Source organism: Arachis stenosperma, chromosome 6 (genome assembly GCF_014773155.1).
Source record: "Arachis stenosperma cultivar V10309 chromosome 6, arast.V10309.gnm1.PFL2, whole genome shotgun sequence".
Taxonomy (NCBI): domain Eukaryota; kingdom Viridiplantae; phylum Streptophyta; class Magnoliopsida; order Fabales; family Fabaceae; genus Arachis; species Arachis stenosperma.
Genome location: NC_080382.1, coordinates 137780732 through 137801363, shown reverse-complemented (window position 1 = coordinate 137801363; position 20632 = coordinate 137780732). Strand labels below are relative to the sequence as shown.

At 33.1% G+C, this 20632-nt stretch overlaps 2 protein-coding genes across 2 annotated transcripts; one reads left to right on the top strand and one right to left on the bottom strand.

Annotated features, from left to right (window-relative positions):
- Window positions 1-1877: 1877 nt before the first annotated feature.
- LOC130934766 (uncharacterized) lies at window positions 1878-4604 on the top strand. Its single transcript, XM_057864302.1, has 6 exons — window positions 1878-2285; window positions 2377-2454; window positions 3055-3490; window positions 3554-3646; window positions 3736-4277; window positions 4371-4604. Exons 1-6 carry the CDS (start codon window positions 1878-1880, stop codon window positions 4602-4604), a joined length of 1791 nt encoding a protein of 596 aa, XP_057720285.1.
- A 3431-nt stretch (window positions 4605-8035) lies between these two features.
- LOC130932393 (KID-containing protein 1-like) lies at window positions 8036-9430 on the bottom strand. Its single transcript, XM_057861713.1, has 2 exons — window positions 8796-9430; window positions 8036-8627 (listed from the first exon to the last, which is right to left on the bottom strand). The coding sequence occupies exons 1-2, from the start codon at window positions 9158-9160 to the stop codon at window positions 8135-8137; spliced, it is 858 nt and encodes a 285-aa protein (XP_057717696.1). The 5' UTR covers window positions 9161-9430; the 3' UTR covers window positions 8036-8134.
- Between the last annotated feature and the right edge of the window lie 11202 nt (window positions 9431-20632).

Genomic DNA, 20632 nt, shown 5'->3' with positions numbered 1-20632 from the left:
GATTTTTTGGAGTGTTATATGTGGGTATGCATGTTTGTGTTTCGCAATATTTACCTAGGGTTTGATCGCAACTAGTTTTCTGAGTGGTTAGGCTAATGAAAGTGTTGACTGTATGAGGGGTGTTTGTCATGAAGAAATGCTATTTCTTATCTTTTATGCTTTGCTGCATTTACAGTTAATGTGGTTTCCAACTTGTTAATATGGTTGAAGATGATGATGTTGATCATGAAATTTTGTTTTTAAATTGCAGATGGGAGATCCTTGGATTACCATCATATTTCACCATGGAGGGTTATTCGTCACAGAGCGTGATGGAACTGTGAATTACAGTGGTGGACAGATATCTGAGTTGCCGAGAGTTGACGTAGACACGGTGGATGTATTTTTTTTCTTCGAGACTACTATAAGACACTTGGGTATGACAATGTGACTCACTGTTGGTGGCTGGTGCCTAATAGGCCATTGCAAAGTAGTCTTAGAGCTTTGACACATGACAAAGAGCTCATGGAGATGTGTTATGCTGCTCAGACCAACAAGGGAATTGTCCATGTGTAATATGAACATGGGGTCTCTGAACATGTGTTTGATGAGAAACAAGACTACCATCATCCAAAGGCAAGGAGTTAATAGTACTACCAGACCCTATTCCACATACATACCCCACCATCAATGTCACAGCCAATACAATATCCACCACATCACCACCAATTCCAACCTCAGAACCAACAAACACCACAATTCCTACTCCAACAACAATCCCTCCAACTATGCGTACTGGTAAAGGTATTTCAGGACCAAAGCATAAGAGTCACACTACTGTAGCTTCTGTTAGTCATTCCAAATCACCACCCAAAAAAATGGCAACACCCACAGCTGCTGATCCCACTGTTAAGTCCACCCCACCACCAAAAACAATGGCCAAACCCACAGTTGCTACTACTTCTCAGCCCAACCCACGACCAAAAAGAATGGACCAGTCCACTGCTGCTCCTACTACCAAGCCCAACCCACCACCAAAGTCAATGGCCCAGCCCACTTCAAAACCTGTAACAAGATCAGCATCACAAAAATCAAGGAGGTCTGATATACCAAAGAAAGACCCTCAAAAAGTAAAGAATGCAGCATTACATGCTAGGAGGCCTTTAACAAGATCAGCTGCAACTGAAACTTTTGGAAGAGCATCTGTTAAGGGAAAGGATCCTGAAACTGTGTTTGTTAGCTTGTCTAGTGAGGAAGAATCTTCAGACTCCCATGACAATTATGACAATGTAGAGGACGAACAATATAGGCCTGCTGCTGATGATGTCTCTAGTGAGGAAGAAGAAGTGGTTGAGGAGAGATCAATTGGAAAGAAGAGTGATGCTAAAAAGAGGACTACAACATATAATAAAGAAGTTAATGAAAAGAGTTCAGTTATGGTTGAGGATGATGGGATTGTGTGTGCAGAGTCAGGGTTTGAAGATGATGAATTCTTCTTTGGCCCGATTCCTAAGGTTGGTGAAACGGGAGCATATTATGATGCTCAAGATGGAGCTTATGATGAATCTGATGGTGGAGAATCTTGGTACTCTGAGGAAATGAAGACTCCACCGAACTCTGAGGATGAGTTAGAGGAGGTTGAGTCAGATGAGGTGTTTCTGGTATTTAGGGAAGGAGGAAGGTTTGGTGAGCTTAAACTAAAGGTTGGGATGAAATTTAATTCGAAGATGGAATTCAAGGAAGCTGTTCGTGAGTACTGTATCCAGGAGGGAAGGCGGATCTGGTGGAAGAAGAATGACAATTTAAGGATGAGGGCTGTTTGTAAGGGAGAGGAGTGTGGTTGGGTAGTATATGCTTCCAGGGACAGTGAGGGTAACTGCTAGCAGATCAAGACATTTATGGACGATCACACTTGTCCTAGAGAGACTAAGAACAGGCTAGCTAACAGGAAGTGGCTGGGTTGCAAACTGGTTAGGAAATTAAGAAAATATCCCAACCTTAGACATTGTGAAGCTGCCCAGTACTTTAAGAGCAAGTGCGACTTGGACCTCAACAAGTCTTCACTGACAAGGGCTCTAGGGGATGCTAGGGCCATAGTTTATGGAGATACTGCTGTCCAGTATGGTATGGTTAGGGATTACGGATTGACATTACTGAAAACTAATCCTGGCTCCACTGTTAGTATTGGTGTTACACCTCATCCCAATCCTGATGAAGATCCAACTTTTGATAGGATGTACATTTGCCTTAATGGGTGTAAAAGAGGGTTCAAGGCTGGCTGTAGACCACTTATAGGGTTGGATGGAGTATTTCTAAAAACAAAACATGGTGGTCAAATCCTCTCTGCAATTGGTCAAGATGCAAACAATCACATTTATGTGATTGCTTATGCAATAGTGTCCATCGAAAACACGAATAATTGGTGATGGTTTCTGGAATTGCTGCACCAAGACTTGGGTGACTACAAGCAACATGGTTAGTGTTTTATTTCAGACATGCAAAAGGTATGCATATCTATTGATAGTTATCCTAAATAATAATAGTGATTCTTAGATATACCTGCTGCTGAGTAGTGAATAGTAGTAGTATAAATTGAATAATTGTTGAATTGAATACCTGCTGCTGTATAAACACAAATCTGTTTACTCTGATTGAGTCACTGTTGTATGCTGCATAAATAATTGTGTAATTGAATAATTGTGTAAATTAAATACTTGTTGAATTGAATACCTGCTGGTTTATAAACACAAATCTGTTTACTCTGATTGAGTCATTGTTGTTTGCTGCATAAATAATTGTGTAATTGAATAATTGTTGTGTAAATTAAATACTTGTTGAATTGAATACCTGCTGGTTTATAAACACAAATCTGTTTATTCAGATTGAGTCATTGTTATATGCTGCATAGTTGATGGTTGCATTATAGGGGATAGTATCTGTGCACTCAGCTAAGCTAAGGACCAAGTTGATGTCACTTACACAACTTTAGGGACCAGTATGAGTTCATTTAAATAACATTAGGGACCTTTTTGAGGCTCAATTTGAAACTTTGTGACTGGCTTGTTGGATTTGCAGGGTCTAATTCATGCAGTTCAGGATGTGTTCCCAAATGTCCATCACAGATTCTGTGTATGGTATTTATGGAGGAACTTCAACAAACAGTGGAAGGATAATCAGTTTAGAGGTTTACTTTGGGAGTGTACAAGGTCTACGACTCAAGAGGGATTTGTTGAAGGGATGAAAAAATTGGAAAGGCTAAATAAGGATGCTTTGACTTATCTATGCAAATGGCCAAACAATTCATGGAGCAGGGCATTCTTCAGCATTGCACCTAAAATGGACAACATCTGTAATAATGCATGTGAGGTTTTCAACTCACGGATCAAAGAACCTAGAGCCAAGCCTATTATCACACTGTTGGAGGAGGTTAGGATGTACATCATGAGATCTATAGCCAGAAACAAGGTGAAGTTGAGGAACAATGACGGGATTCTACCTCCAATACAAAAAAGTAGGTTGGAAAAGATAAGAAAGGAATAAAAAAGATGGGTTCCCATGTGGTCTGGTGATGCAGATTACGAAATATTCGAAGTTCATGGGTGGCCTACAAATATGGCTGTGGACTTAGGCAAGAGATCATGCACCTGTGGTTTTTGGCAACTAAGTGGTATGGTTTTTTTCTGCAAATTTTTTAGTTTTTTAATTTTCAATTGCAGTTCGAATTCTGTTTATGTATGGCTGTGATGTTCTATGTAGGGATGCCATGTGTGCACGCATGTGCCGCTTTGGCAAGGGCTGGTAGAAGGCCAGATGAATTCTGTCATAGCTGGTTGACCATAGAAGCATACAACAACACCTATGGCTTCCATATAAATCCAATTCCTGGTCAGGCACTGTGGGAGAAATCACCTTATAATAGACCTCAAGCACCAAAGTTCAAGAAGAAGCCAGGGCCAATCAAGAAGAAAAGAAGAAAGGATGCTGATGAGGAGTCAAGTAAAGGCAAGAAGCAGAAGACCTCAATGAAAAGGGTTCATAAAAAAGGACATTGTTGCTATTGTGGTGAATCTGGTCACACAAAGAGGAACTGTCAGAAGAGAGCCGTTGATGAAGAATCAGCTGCTGTGGCGGCGGCTGCTGCTGCTGCTAATTCTGATGCTAATGGAGGTGAGGTTAACAATTCTGCTCCAACTGCTGCTGTAAATGGTGGTGACGCCCCAGCTGTGTCACAGGATCAGGTTGAGATTCAGCTTGATCTTAGTCAGCCTATTATGTCAGAAACTGATGACTCGCAACGGGTGGGTAATATTATTTACCCATATATATACATGTATTATGTGCATACTTTAAATTGTCTTAGTCACATTAAATTTTTGGTGTTTCATACATAGGTGCAACCACCTCCTGTTCGGCCATCCAAACTGCCTCCAAAGAGAAGGTTGTCCACACCCACTGCTACCACCCAACCAACCAGCACCCCATCTGTAAGCACTCCATCTCCTCCATCTGCAAGCACTCTCCCAACAAGCAGTCAGCCTGCAAGCACTGAAATAGCAACAAATCTACCAGCAATGCGATTTGTGCCTAATCCGGAATTCAAGCCACCCAGAACCAAGAATTACTGACTTAGTTTTTTATATTTAGGGACAGTATGGTGTCTTTATTTGTCTGTTTTGCTGAAGTAATGTACTGTGTATGCTTTGAATCCAGTGTTGGAGATTGAAAACTTATGACAGTTATGTTTTAAAAACTCTGATATAGTTGGTGACTATTGTTCTGGCTTTATAATGCCTTATTTTGGATGTAATCACTACAATATGAAATATGAATTATGACTTTCTTGAAGAGATCTATGACAGATTTTTGGTTTTATTTTGCACTCTCATATGAATTAAGATGCTTTCCAAACACTGTCAACTCCTATTTTATTGACAACAATTATATTTTGGATGAATCAATTGGTAGTTCATCTAGTTTCTCCAAATTCCAACATATGCAAGCACACTAGTCTCAATCACTTTAATTTTCATTTCTTTCAAACAAAGTGACATGTACAACTACAGCAACAACATGCATAATTCATTTGTTTTTTTCCAGATACAATTGGCCAAACTGCCTATCTAACTTTAAGACAAGAATAGCTACTGTAACCAGCAGCATAAATACAAACACCAAAATTTCACCCACTTTTAGAACCCTAACTTCAGACTCTAATCTTCCAAGTTTTCAAGCAAACTTTATCTTCCATTCTTCATTGTCAATTGAAGGGCTTGCTCTACCATCACATGTGATCACATCTTCTTCAAGAATTTTATCAATCCACATAAACAAACCACATCATTTCTTACCTACAGTCTGCACCAAGATAAGAGATTCAACCAAATTTATATCCAAAATTACAGCAAACAACAACAACAACAACAACTACTTACATTGTAGTTTGGGCAACCCACGAAGGGTCTCCCTGGATTAGAATCCGTCATTGACCATCGCAGCACTGGTCTCAAACCGCATCTGCACCATTCTGGCAAACGCGAATCCCTGTTCCTGTTCATTCTTCTCATGATGCTTCCAAACGATCGTGGGTTGTTTGAGCTTCCAGCAGCATTGCTCGCACTAGCCATTGTCGTCTGGGTATCAAGATTTTGCAGAGAAACCAACGGAAGAGACTAGAAGAGAAGAGAAGGGCACTCGAGGTTGATCTTCAGATTTGGGAATTAGGGATTTTAAACTTCGAATTAGGGACCAAATTGAGTCAATAAAATTCGTTCATCCACCTCAGCTAGCCGTTAGCCTTGCCTGCGTGTCACCAAATTAGCCACATCAGCTTTCCGATCACGCCACCTGAAGGAAATGTGCCGGAAGGACAATACTGAGTCCCGGCGTCTAACTTCATGTACCAATTTGGGTAATTAAAAAGTTTAGGGACTACTATGAAGCACGAGTGTAATTTCAGGGACCATTCTGAGGCTTAGCTCATACTTTTTTCAACGCACTTTCTAGAACCCAAAGCTCTTTTTAAATTCTATATTTTTTTCAAACTTTTTCTAACCATTACTTTGCTTTATTTGTAAATCAGCCCATGTATTTTTAATTATTTGAGTTTACAACCTCATCCTTTAAGGTCCAAAATATATCTTTTTCAAAAAAAAAGTTTCTAATAACAATATTATAGTTTTTCGTGTCTCATCAAACTTCTATTTCGTGGATGGCAACACGGAATGATGCTTTTTTCATTTTGTGGATGACATTACTAAAATGGCACACATACACATTTCAACAATTCATTATATTTTTGTGTGTTCATTTTATTTAAAATAATAGCCCTATATCATGTAATTTGTTTTAAATGACTTATATGATATCCAAAGAATATTCAACAAATACCCGTCAGTTTTTTTTTTATTTTTATAAATGCGTTATTTATGGCCTCGTTAAACATTTCTAAGTTTCTCACCAAATAAATTGGTCACATCCTACAAACAAACCATCATAAAAGGAAATGAAAGTAGAATGGATTACGTAGACTTCAAATTCGATTCTTATTCTCATTGGACTAAAGACAAGAGAGGCCAACTAGCAACCATGATAAAAATTACTTATTTATTTAAATACAACATTAGATAAAGTTTTTTTTTTTTTTTAGAATCGGACAATTCTCAATTTTAAGTATTACACAATATATTCACACACTTTTCACATATTTATCATACATGATAGCAACAGTTAAAAAAAAAGTTTAATTAGTTGTAATCGATAAAATTCAAATTCAAAATTTTTAATTAAAAAAAATTATGTGATTTAAACTAATGTTTGTTGGTACATTAAATAAAGTACTAAGTACTTTATTTCAGAGATACATCTATTGTCTATACGATAAGATAAGATCTGTCCAAGATATACATTCTGAATACTGGGCCTAATTGACCATGGTTCCATGACCACTGGATGCCATCCTAACCACAATTGCAAGGGAATACAAAAAAAAATAATAATAAAAAATAAAAAAATACTCAAACTCTTTCATCCGTATTCTCTCGTCCGTAAAAATTGTCATATTCTTAACGTTGTTTAATTGATTGTTTGTCTTTCTTTCTTTTTCCCTTTCTCTCTCTTTTGAATAATTGTTCAAATATCCACATCCACTCTGGAAAATTGACGAAGCACTTCTCCCTCAAGTCATCATAATGGAACTTTCATTACTTCCATAGAACCACATGGAATATCCCTCAGTAAAATTCCTTTTCACAAGTTCTAATTGGTATTAGTATTGTTCTATATATATTAAGTTCAATTATTATTTATCTTTTCACTTACCCATAAGCTTTCAAGAATTAACTAGCTTCATGAAATAAATATCCCTTATAACACCCCTTCACTTCCTTTCCATTTTAGTAGTAGATTTTACATTACTAAAAAATTAGAAAAACACTATATATCTATAAAAAAATTAATTATTAATTCATTGTTATGTATTTATTAATATATTTTTAACATGTATTTTATAATTTAATATATTTTATATAAATAATTAATTAATAACTGATTTTAATGTATATATAACATATTTAAAAAATTAATTAGTGTTCAAATTGGATTTTAGTAACAAGATTACTTAGCAAATAGCAACTACTTTATCTACTTTTAAGCTAGCATGCATTAAAATATTTTCACTTAATCAACCAATCATGCATCTTCAATAATAATGATATACTAATAATAATTTCTAAACATAAAACTCATTTCATAAAACTCATTTCAATTTTTAGAAAATTTTTTAGAGCAATCTTAGAGAGCCAGCAACTTTGATATTTTGTAACCATCAATTAGTCATCAATGGTATTTTTAATGGTGTGAAATTACATCTAATAATGAGAAATCACTCACTTTTCTTTTGATGATTAAATACTGACCAGAAAAAATAAAAATTACTGGCCCTAGACTTTTCCAACCTTTTATTAAGATATTATCATCACCTTTATTATTATTATTAGCTTAACCCCTAATTCACAACCCCAAAGATAACATGAGCCAGTAAGATTTTTGACAAGGTTAATGATAAATTAATAATACTAATTAATTTATTTACGAACAACTAACAAAGCCACATCTAAGAATACAATACAAGCAACAATTAAAAAAATGAAAACAAAAGCTATGTTAATTGATGATGATCATGATGATCATCATTATCATTATCATCTTCTTCTTCTTCTTCATCATGTTCTTGCAGATCTGCAAGAGAAAGGCTCCTAGATTTGAAGCTCCCTAACCTAAGCCTCATATGAGCAGCATAAGACTGGGGAGGCACTCTGTTCTGCTGCTGCTGTCTCACACTCAACACTTCATCTCTTGCAGAAGACGAAGGAGATGAAAAGACCTTTCTACCCTTCTCATCTTCCTCGTCCTCGTCGCCTTCTTGTTCTTGTGCAGCTTCATCGGAATCCTCGTCAAGGGGCAAAAGCGGCATAGATTGTGGGTTTGACCACGTGTAGAAAGAGGATCTCCTTGACCATTTTGACGCCATTAAAACCCTCCTTCTCTTGTTGAATGGATTCTCTTGCTTCTTAAGATCCTTCACAGTGTTCACTTGTGACAGATCCGTAAAAGATTTTGATTTTCCACTAAAATGGTTCGATAATCCCCTCCTAAACAAATAATAAACACCACAACAATTTAAAATAATAAGAAAATTATCACATCTTTTTTAATTATATTAAAAAAAACTCCTAACACTTCAAAATCCTGAAAGAACGCAAAAGGAAAAATGAAATTAAAAAATTAAGAAAAGAAAGAGTTGAGAAATAGGAACTGACTTGATGGGAAGAGAATCTTCTAGAGAATCCAAAGACTTCAAACCATTCAACTTGCTTTGAACTTCTTCATCTTCGTCATCTTCTTTTATAGGTGAAACGACGTCGTTTTCGATGTCGCTGTCGTCGGGGGTTCCGATCGACGACGAGCTCTCCGAAGAATCGCCGGCGAACAAACCGGCCTTTCCTCCGGCACGGAAGCCCGAACCTTCATCGAAGAAGGAGTTTGACTTTGTACCGTCGCGTTCGATTTCGCCGGTGGTACCGGCGTTGCTAATCGTCGGTCGGTTGGCGTCGTATTCCGCCGTGGCGTGAGGCGGAGAAGAAGGAACCTCGATGGTGAAAGCAGGACCCACCAAAAGCTCCATTATTACAAGCAATTAAAGAATATTGAAGAGAATCAAACACTCTAACCCTTGTTTTGTTCCTTTTTGTGATTGGGATTTTTCTCATCCACAGAAAATAGCGGTTACAAAACAAATTAACTAACTTTTGTTAGGGAATGGAGAAGAAAAGCAAAAGAAGAGAAACAAGTGAAGAACAGAAATGTTCTCTATATATAAAAGTATATCTCAGTGGAAAGAGAGAGAGAGAGAGAGAGAGAGTAAATAGTGAAGAGCGAAAAGAAGGAGAGAGAAAGAGAGATAATGTTCGCCGGCGAAGAAATAGCAGGAAAGACACGGTTTGAGAAGTTCATGATGACGTGGCAAGAACAGCGACCCGGAAATCCTGCTTAAGTAATTTTGGTTAAAAACTTAGAATTATTATTGAAAGCTTTCAAGTTGTAAATATGTCGGAATAGGATGATTTTTAATTATTGAAGTTAATTATATATTCAAAAATAATATTTGTATAATAAAATCAGTCATTAAAATCGGTTATTAATATATTTGTGTATAAATATATGTGTAGTTTAATTTATTTTCAATAAATATTTATATTCTAATATATATTTTATACTAATGACTAATTTTAATAGTTAATTTTAATATATACATAACATAATAATTAAAAATTATTAAAATATCAATATATTTAAAAAATTTTATTATTATCTTTCTTATAGATATTTAAAATTACAATTATATACGACTAAATCCAATCATCAATTGATCTATAGAAATAATAATATGTTAAAAAAATTTTATTATATATTATTATAATTTTATAAATAAATTTGATTATTCTATTATAGTGACTTTTATTATTTTAATAGTTAATTATTTAGTTAAAAAATATATAAAAGAATAAATATATTTTATATATAAATACGATAACTAATTTTTTTATGTATGGATAGAATTTTGTTTAAAAGTAATAAGTGATTAGTTAATTGATTGTGTATATGAATGCACAGGATATGAAATGAGAGAATAATGAACTAGCCATTATGCTTATTATCCTGTTGTTTCTTTTTAACTCGATGATATAATCTAACAACTGATGCATTTGATGAGGTTTAGATTGTTGCCATCATATGGTGATTTTGTGTTTTCTTTTATTTGTTTGCTAAACTTTGATTTTATTATAATGAAAGTTATCAACACTTAGCACATGCTTTCTAGTTGGGAAAAGTTTGGTTATATATACCTAATCTGTTATTTCTCCAAACCATAAGATGAAGTTTTTTATGAATAACAAATTAAAGTTTTTTTTCTTCTGTTTAGGTCTTTATAAACGTTATTACAATGCGTTGCCAGAACAATTGCTAAAGCTAGCTTTCTCAGTTTGTTTGATTGTAATTAAATTATTTAAAAAATATTTTTTTAAGGAACTTTTTTATTTTTTAATATATTTAATAAATTTTTAATAATAAAAATAAAAATACTAAATAAATATTTATTTTAAAGGTTATAATTTATATTTTAAAAAATATTTTGTATTTAAAAATTATTTTTATATTATTATATTTAAATATAATTAATAAATAAAAATATATGTTTACATGAAATACAAACATCAAATTACTTTTTTTTTAAAAAAATTAAATCACCAAATTTTTTTTAGAAAGATCACAAAAACAAATTTTTTTTCAAAATTTGAGATACAATGAGAAATTTTGACAATGTGTACAATGAGCTAGTTATTTAGCCCAATAAAAATAAATAATAAAAATCACTCTACATATTACCTAAATTCAAAAACTTTCATTCAGTTATTTTACATCAAATTTTGAATTTCCCAATTTTAAATTTTAAATTTTTGAAAATTTAGTTAGTTATTTCAAAAAAATAACCATCTGAAATCTTAATTTATTAAAATATTTCACTCTAATATTCTCTTCTTTTTCAACCGGTGGCCACTCCACCTTCATCAATAATTAGCCCATTTCATCGTTGCTACTTGACTTGCCACATGCCACTCACCCTTAGTAAAAATAACCATCTACTTAAAGATGAAAATAATCATCCGCATACCTAATGAATTGAATATCTAACATATTTTAATTATATATAACTAAACCCAATCCAATTAAAATAATCATCTACATAAAAATTAAAATAATCATCCGCATACCTATTAAAATGACCATCCTAAATTGACGATTAAAATAAAAGAAGAAGTTGATGAATAAACAGAAGAAGCAAATATGATCATCCAACAATTTAATTTTTATTAAAAAAATGTATAATTTGACATATGAGTCTTATGATTTGATGTAACCATAAAACTGGAGAAACAAAAAATGAAAAAAAATCTTAAACAGATGCGGAGATAAGAGTGAGAATCAAAAGTAAGCAATTGAGTGTTTGATTTGATATTGCCTTCAAGCACGCGTGCGTTACATCTACCATACTCACACGGTTAATTCAAACAGCGGCCTCGTTGAGCTTTTGGCGGCGTATGCGGGAAGCCGTGGCAGCGTTGGTCGGGAGAGGTTGCAACGGCGTAGATAAGGCTGCGACAGCAAAAGGGACACCGGAAATTGGGAGCATATGATAAGAATAGGAGTAACCGTCCGTATTGTGAATGAATTTAATTGTTATAAGCGACGACGGAGCTATGGACGACGGCGGCTACTGTCGGTGGTCACGCGGCATCGGTGACATTGAAAGAAACTGAGTGAGAAGGAAGTCACATCACATGGGAGAGAAGGGAGCCGTTTTTGCAGTGTACGTAACTGTTGCAAATTCTTGTTTATTTTAAATTTTAAATTAAAAATTATAAAAAATTAATTAACTTAATTATCATTTGGTGTTAATTTTAATTTTTATTCTTATTATATGCATTGTACATTAAATTTATTGGCTTCCCATATTTTCTATATTAATAATTTCAATCGGTTATTTTTATATTATTTTAGAAATAATATATTTTAACATCTAATTAAAAAATATCATGTGCGTTAAATTAATCAAATGATCAAAATTGATTATTAATTTAAAAAATTATTATTTATTTATATATCTTTTGGAAGAAGGTTGTTTGCTCGTGTAATAATATGAATCCTAATGTAATGGTAACTTATCATGCGTTACCTGTAAAGGGTGGCCCGTAAAAAGATATCTATAAGTTGAATATAAAAGAACAACAGTTGAAGGAAAAAATTGTAAATGGGCTGACAATGGAAGTAGAAAATGGGAGAAGAACTCATTTTTGAAAAGTTAATTGGATACAAGGGGTCCTTTGAAAGCGAAATTTCTAAGGCTCTTATCTATTTCAAACCAATAGGGATCTGTGATAAGGGGACTGTGAGTTTCCGGATTAATTAGAGTGGATTTGAAATTTTCAGTGGATGAGAGAATTGTTCCAATGGGAGTTGGACCTCGTTCACCAACTCCATGAGAGATTAAGGCCAGTTAAGTTGCCAGCTAGAAAAGAGGATAATGTTATATGAAAATTTGATAATAAAGGTATTTTTTCTACTAACTTTTTTATGTAGGTGTTGCAGTCGTAGACTCTTTCTGAGGATATTACGAGCTATAGCTTCACAAGTTCACTTTGTAGAGGGTTGGTACCTCCGAAAATTGAGTTCTTTGCTTAGTTTGTGCTAGTAGATAGAGTGAATACTAAAGAGAGGTTAAGCAGATTAGGAGTTCTTCCACAGTGTAATATTTGGTGTGTTTTATGAATTTATGTAAACAGGACTTGGAAGTTGTACAACATTTATTTCTTTCGTGTGAATTTACGTGGCAGGTGTGGTGCGCTTGGATGAGGTTTTTTTATAGAGATTGGGTTGTCCCAAGAACCATTAAAGATCTATTTGAGAATTGGTCCGGCTTGCCTTACAGAAAACAGGAACAGAAAATGTGGTTGATTGGGTTTTTTACAGTAATCTAAAATATTTGGCTAGAAAGTAACAACAGGATCTTCAACAATACAGAAATAGGTGTTGAGATTATACAAAAAAAAAGACGCTTTTTGAGCTATAAGGAATGAACTGATACTGATTCTCTTGGTTGTTGATAGCAATGTCAAAAATAACAAAAAAATTTTATGTTCTAATTTGGTTTTGTTTTGTTGTGACTATTTTTTAGGTGTTTTCATGTTAATGTGTTGAGCTTTTTTAATTAGTTCTAAGAACTTTTAAATTAGGCGTTTTAGTTTACAATAAATCTTTATTCTCTAAGGTCCTCAAAAATGACGTACATTGAACAAATTGATTCTTTCGTCGTGTTTTGATAGATTTTTAACAAAAAATTCATATTGTTTTAAAATAATAAAATTAGAGGATAAAATATCCTCTCCTTTAAATAAGGCATCACATTGTCTTTTATAAAAAAAAATAATTAGAAATCCTAAGTTATTTTCTTAATTTTTAAATAAAAATATTGATATTTTCTAAAAATAATATATATACAATATACTTAAATTTTTACCTATTTAAATGTTAAGATGATAAATTAAGAACAATTTTAATAAAATATTTTTTAGATATTATTTTTTATATTTATAATAACTGAACTTATTTAAAATTAAAATTTATATTGAATATAATATTTAAAATGAGTAAAAAAAAGACTTTATCATTTTAAAAAATAATCAATTAAATATTATTGCCACTTGTATAATTTATTAAATTAAATAATAAAAAATGTTATAAAATTTAAATTGAGTTAAGACTAAATATTAAAATAATAAATTTTATATCAAATTTTAAATTAATTTGTATTTTATATTTTTAATTTATATCTATAACCATTAGGTCTGGATGCCTAACAACTAATTCTTTAGATATTGCAAAAATACAAAATAAACAATCCTTTTAAACAAATAAATTCTATTTCCATGCTCGTGAATTTGGAAGAGATGATTAAAAGACACTAATCTTTATCAAGCCTTGAAAATAAGACTCTAAATCATCAGTGTTTAAGAAAATAGAGAGGTGGCACGCAGCTGGGCTTTTAAACTCGATATTGGTTCTTGGGAGTTGCACCTGCCAGATTACCATTACAGCCGTCTTTTTTGTTTGGTTGGATTTCCAGTATTCCACGTTCCCAATTATGTGTCATTGGGTTGCAAAACATTATTGTTCTCCTTCTCCAGCAGTTCTTGCCCTGTGTCACAGCTTTCAATTCCTCATGTCAAAGGAGTTATTCCCATCTCATCTGTGATTGTGATCCCTTCTCGTACAGTTCAAGTCACTGCAATTGATGTGCATAGGTGGTTTCCAAATCAATTAAAGTCAAACTTAATTACTCGTATTCTTTCATTTTTTCCATGACATGTTTGCTAGCATCAGTTAGATGATCCGCTATTATCATATGCTACCCCTTGATCAACCAATGACCTACCACTTGAACAGTGACTCATTGTCTTAATTGTAATCATTATTTGATTTTGGAATAGACTCCAAATTAAGAAAAGACGAGAAACCAACGTGGGTATAGCAAGAACTTGAATGCAATTAATGTGTCTCATCAAGATAGTAATTAGTTGTCAAAATGAAGCCTAAAAATTAAAAAGAGCATCACAAAAAGTCATATTTACTGTACCGATAATTTGATTTTGATAATTATATTTTGAAATATACTTCAAATCAAGAAAATATGAGAAATCAACGTGAGTATCTAGTGAAAATCAGAAGAGATCTCAGCAAAAAATAAGAGCAAATTAAAGAATAACTTAAATATAATTAATAAAACCTAGAAATTTAAAAAAAAAACATGATAAAGAAAAGGATCTCGTTAGAGAGACAATGACCTATTTTTACAATGTATACAATGGGTTATTGAGTTACAAAATGAATATCCCTCGTATTATCTAGAATAACCATCCAAGTGCTAGAGATAATAAATATCTTTCCAAAAGTTTAAACTACTCTAATACAATGTCATGATACCACTCATCCCAAAAACTTCAACTGATGGAAAAAAGGTAACACTAATAATTATATCTCTAATACTCCATAAACCTTCATTGTCCACATTGTACAAATATTCCATTGGCTCCTCATACTTTCCCTTTCAAAAGTACTTGGACATTAACTCGGCACCTTGAGAATATGAGAAATCAATGTGAGTATCAATTAAAAATTTTAGAGGGTCTTGGTAAAAAATAGGAAATAGCAAGAACTTGAACGTAATTAATAAATCTAATCAAGATAGTAGATTGTCAAAATAAAATTTAGAAATCAAGAAGAGCATGCTAAAGAGCAATACTTTGGAACTTGGAAAAGATGAAAATTTTACGTGAGTATGCGTTAAAAATCACAAGGCATCTCGGCTGAAAATAAGGAATAGTAAGAACTTGAATGTAATTAATGTGGCTCATTAAGATAGTAGGTTGTCAAAAAAAGCTTAAAAATCAAGAAGAGCATGATAAAGAACAATACTTGGACATTGCCTCGGTGCCTTGAAAAGATGAGAAATCGCGTCGGTATCCATTAAAATTAGAAGAGATCTCGGCGTAAAATAAGAGATAGCAAGAACTTGAATGCAATTAATGTGTGTCCTTAAGATGGTAAAATTGTCAAAATAAAACCTAAAAATAAAAAAGAGCATGACAAAGAGTGATGTTTAAACATTGACTGAGTGCTTTTATTGTATCGATTATTTTATTTTGATAACTATAAGTTTTGAAATATACTTCAAATCAACGTGAGTATCTAATGAAAATTAGAAGAGATCTCGATGATGAAAAATAAAAGATAGCAAGAACTTAAATGTAATTAACGTGTCTCGTCAAAATAGTAGATTGTCAAAATGAAACCTAAAAATCAAGAAAAGCATGATAAAAAAATACAAAAATATTATTCGTAAACTAAAATTAGTCACTAAAAATAGTTACTAATGTATTTGTGTATAAATACATGTATAATTTAATTTATTTTTAATGTGTATTTATATTTTAATATGTACCTAACTTTAGTGATTAATTTTAGTGTACACGTAGTATTAATTAAAAAAGTACTTTAAAATTGACCCCGTACCTTGAAAAGATGAGAAATCATAGTAAGTATCTATTAAAAATTAAAAAGGGAACTCAATAGAAAATAGAAAATAACAAGAATGCGAATGTAATTTAGAAATCAAGAAGAGCATCATAAAGAGCAATACTTGGAGAGTGACTCCCTGTGTTAAAAATATGAAAAATCAACGTGGATATCCATTAAAAATCACAATGCATCTCAGCAGAAAATAAGAGATAGTAAGAATTTGAATGTAATTAATGTGTCTTATCAAAATAGTAAGTTATCAAAATAAAGCCTAAAAATCAAAAAGAGTATGATAAAATAAAACAATGCTTGAACATTACCTCAGTGCCTTGAAAAGATGAGAAATCAACGTGGGTATCCATTACAAATTAGAAAGGATATCGACAAAAAAATAAGAGATAGCAAGAACTCATGCAATCAACGTGTCTAATCAAGACAGTACATTATCAAAATGAAGCCAAAAAATCAAAGAGAGCATGATAAAGAATAATATTTGGACAATGACTTGGTGTATTGAAAAGTTGAAAAGATATTCGTTAAAAGACACAACAAATTTCAACCAAAAATAGAAGATTGTAAGAACTTAAGTGTAATTAATGTGTCTTGTCAAGATGATAAATTACCAAAACGAAATCTAAAAATCAAGAAGAACATTATTAAGAGCAATAATATGTTATTGCAGAACATGCAGTACACACTGCTAGGTTGGGGTGACAACACTACCCGAAATCGTGGGTATCCATTCCGTTCCTATTCATTCGAAACGGATAATTATCCGTCCCAGTATAGAGCGAAATTTTGAATAGGACAGAGAGTCTTAGATAGGACGGAGTAAGGTCGGATTTAGATATTAGTTGCTTCTATCAGTTCCGATATATATAATATATGTGATATATGTAAAATAATTAATAATATTGTATCATATTTAAATTTTTACCTTAATTTATATTATAAATGTGATGATAGTTATATAAATTTTAAATTTTTATTTTATTTGTTGAATTTTAACAATTATAAGGGCGGATAGGGGCAAAGCGGGTATCACTGGGGCAGGAGCTCACGGGGGTGGGTTAATGTTCAACTTTTTACTACTTGCGAGTAGGGGTGGGAAAATGCTAGGCGGCCTGTCAGGGGCCTGCAGCCTCGCCTGTGTTTGGCCTGGCCTGGTCTGATATAAAAGAGGCACAGGCTCAAACTCTTTTAAAAGTCTTAATATGTTAATATATCACGCCCAATCTCACTAATTAGCTTTACTAGCCTGTCAGGTCTGTCTTGAGCTGTTAAAACATAATTAAATATATAAATAATTTTTAATTATTAACAAAATTATGAGATATTTTAAATTTATTATATTTTATTATAAATATCTTTGTATATTTTAAATATTTTAAAAGATTAAAAATTCTTATAAATATTAAATATGACATATTACATATAAATATTTTTATTATAAAAGAATTTTTTTAAATAATATTTTTATTTTTGTAAAAAAAAAAATACCAAGCCTTTTAACAGGTTTCAGACCAGGCTAGGCTGAACAACAGGCCAAACCTAGTATTTTATAAAGAGCCTATAGCAAGCTACAGGCCAATTAGCTACATGACAGGCCAGGCCTGTTAAGAATAAAGCCTGGCCTGACTTAGCCTGTTTTCGCCCTTACCTGCGAGTATGAATAGAACGGGTTCTATACGAGTTATTGTAGGGCAGGACAAGAACCCGTCCCTACCCGCCCCATTACCCCCTAACTTCTAGCAAAATAAACCACATGAAATAAATGTCATTAAGGCATAGTTATTAAACTAGAACCGACTTGGTCGGTCGAATAAAAAATTCGGTCATTCGGTCATTAATTCAGGTTGAATTATTATTTAAACTGGTTAAGTAATTAATCCGGGTCAAAGATAGTCAAATCCGATAAAATTTGGTCAAATTTGTTCAAATCGGTTAAAATCAATCCGGCCAAATCAGGTTGAGCGAGCTAAATAAAATTATTTTTCTATACGTATTTTTTAATTTAAATGTACTATGTAAATTAAATTAAATTATATTTATAAATTTTTAAAAAATATTTTATTAATTACAATTATTTTCTATGTTTATCATTGTTATTTTTATTTTTTATAAATATTTAAAGAGTATAATAAATATAAATTTTATAAATACTTAAAAAGTGTAATTAATATAAACTAATTGATGAGTTATTAAAATTTAAAAATAATAATTAATTGAATACAAGATAAAACTAAAAACATTTATTATGAAAATAAAAAATAAAATAAAATTTTATATAATTATTTAATTATGACTGAAATCAAACGATTTAATTTGAGATCCACCGATTAAATTAGTAATTCAATAATTTGGTAATTTGATTGGTTCGATTATCAGTTCGGTTTTGATAACTATAATCAAAGGAAAAGAAACCATATAAGACAAAGTGGTATAAGCCTAAAACACAAATATGGATATTGTCAAATTAACTAGGTTTATATTATTTGTTTGAGAAAGTATAAGGGGCTAACTCCCTAATCAGCCAACTTAAAGAACTTTATTAAAAATTGATTCTTAAAATTTTTAAAAATGAGATTTTGAATAATTAGGATTAAGCAACGTAATTACACCCTTCTCTAATTAGTAGTAGTTATGCTGTGTGGATGTGAAGCTCTATCATCACGTTGCTGGGCCGTCAACGCCAACTGACCGTCGTGCAGGTGTTATGTGATGGCCCCGCATCTCCGAAAGTGTGCCATTGCAACGATATGGGATATTTCTTTCTTCAGTTATTGGATGTTTCCTTAATTATAATGCTGGATGTTTCTTTTATTAGTTGGTAGGATGTTTTTTTTTTTTGCCCTATGAAAGGTTTCTTTTTAAATAAGTGGATGTTCTTTGATAAATATATGGATGTATTTTTTTTTAAGTTACTGGATATTTCTTTTTTTAATGTGAGTAGATATTTGTATATAATATATGGGATGTTTCTCTCATCAGTTATTGGATGTTTCCTTCTCACATGAACGTATACTCTGAACCCGAAATAGAGAAGAAACATTCACTAACTTTTGAAGGATGGAACATGGCTCGACCACGCGACGAAAAAGGAGGAGGAGGCGAAGCACGACGAAGGAGGAGGAAGAGATGCTGTGTCACGGCTTCACCGCAGAGATGGTTGAGACACGACGCGATGGAAGAGGCAGATGACACACAAGTGGCGATGGATGGGAAGGCTGTGCAGCGCAGCAGAAGAGGCGTACAATTCAGCATGACTTCTCGATCATGGTAGATGACGTCCTTGCAGCGAAAGCAACACAGCGCAATGGGCTTGTTTATGGCAGCACTGGAGGAGGTAATGACAACGCGCACATGGTCTAGATCGAAGGTTGACGACGCGAGTGACAGTGTGCTGAATAGGAGAGTAAGACGGCTAGCTGCGGTATTTTTCTTTTACTTCACTATCAAAGTATCAATTAGATAAAGTTAAAACTAGGGTTAAGAGGACACTACAACATTTCTTAGCTATTGCAACATATATTGCAAATAACACTCAAAAAAGTGTTATCTAAACTAATTAAAGACAACACTTAATATTTGTTACATAAAAATAAAATTATTGCAACTCTTTTTTAACAACAGATCATAAATGTTCCTTTTGATCAATTAAAAGTACAAATAAAAAGTGTTGCTTTTGTAAAATTAAATAAGCAACATTTGTGATATTTATATATTACACTTTATAAGTGTTATTCTTAAATTTTTAATAAACTACTCATTATAAATGTTGCCAAAAATAAATTAAATTTTTTTCTCTAAAATTTTGACCTTTTCTCTCAATATTTTAACAAAAAATGCTTTTTTCTTCTTTTAACTTAACACAAAATACATCTTTATAATTTATATATTATTTACTGATTTACTTATTCAAATCCTGAGTTCAAAACAAAATTGGAAGCCCTATTTTCAATTAGAAACTCTAACTCCAACAATTAGAAACGAAGAAAGAAGAAAAGGAGAAGTCCGAGGGAGAAGGGAGATCGGGAAGGGAGGAGAGACCGTGCTGCGTCTTGCCACCGCACCGCCATCATCGGAGAGAGAGAGAGATCTGGGGAAAGCAGAGGAGAGCGGAGAAGAAGACCGCGCCGGCGCGCTGGGCCTCACCGCCGCCGTCGCGTCGTTGTCGAACCGTGGAGAGAGAGAGAGCGTTCGCAGAGGGAGCCATGGGAGAGAGTGACGAGCGCAAGCCAGGACTGGGAGGGAGAAGGCACTGTCGTGCATCCTCTTGCCGTCACTGGAGACTGGTCGTCGCCGCCGATCGTCCTTGAGCCGCGCCTGCGAACGGAAGGGAGCACGCGCGGAGGAGGTGAAGCCGTCGTTGTCACGGTCGCGTGTGGAGTCGCCGCCGTTGATGATTGGATTTTTGACGGTTTAGAATTTCACAAATGAATTCTCGTTGCAAGTATAGTTT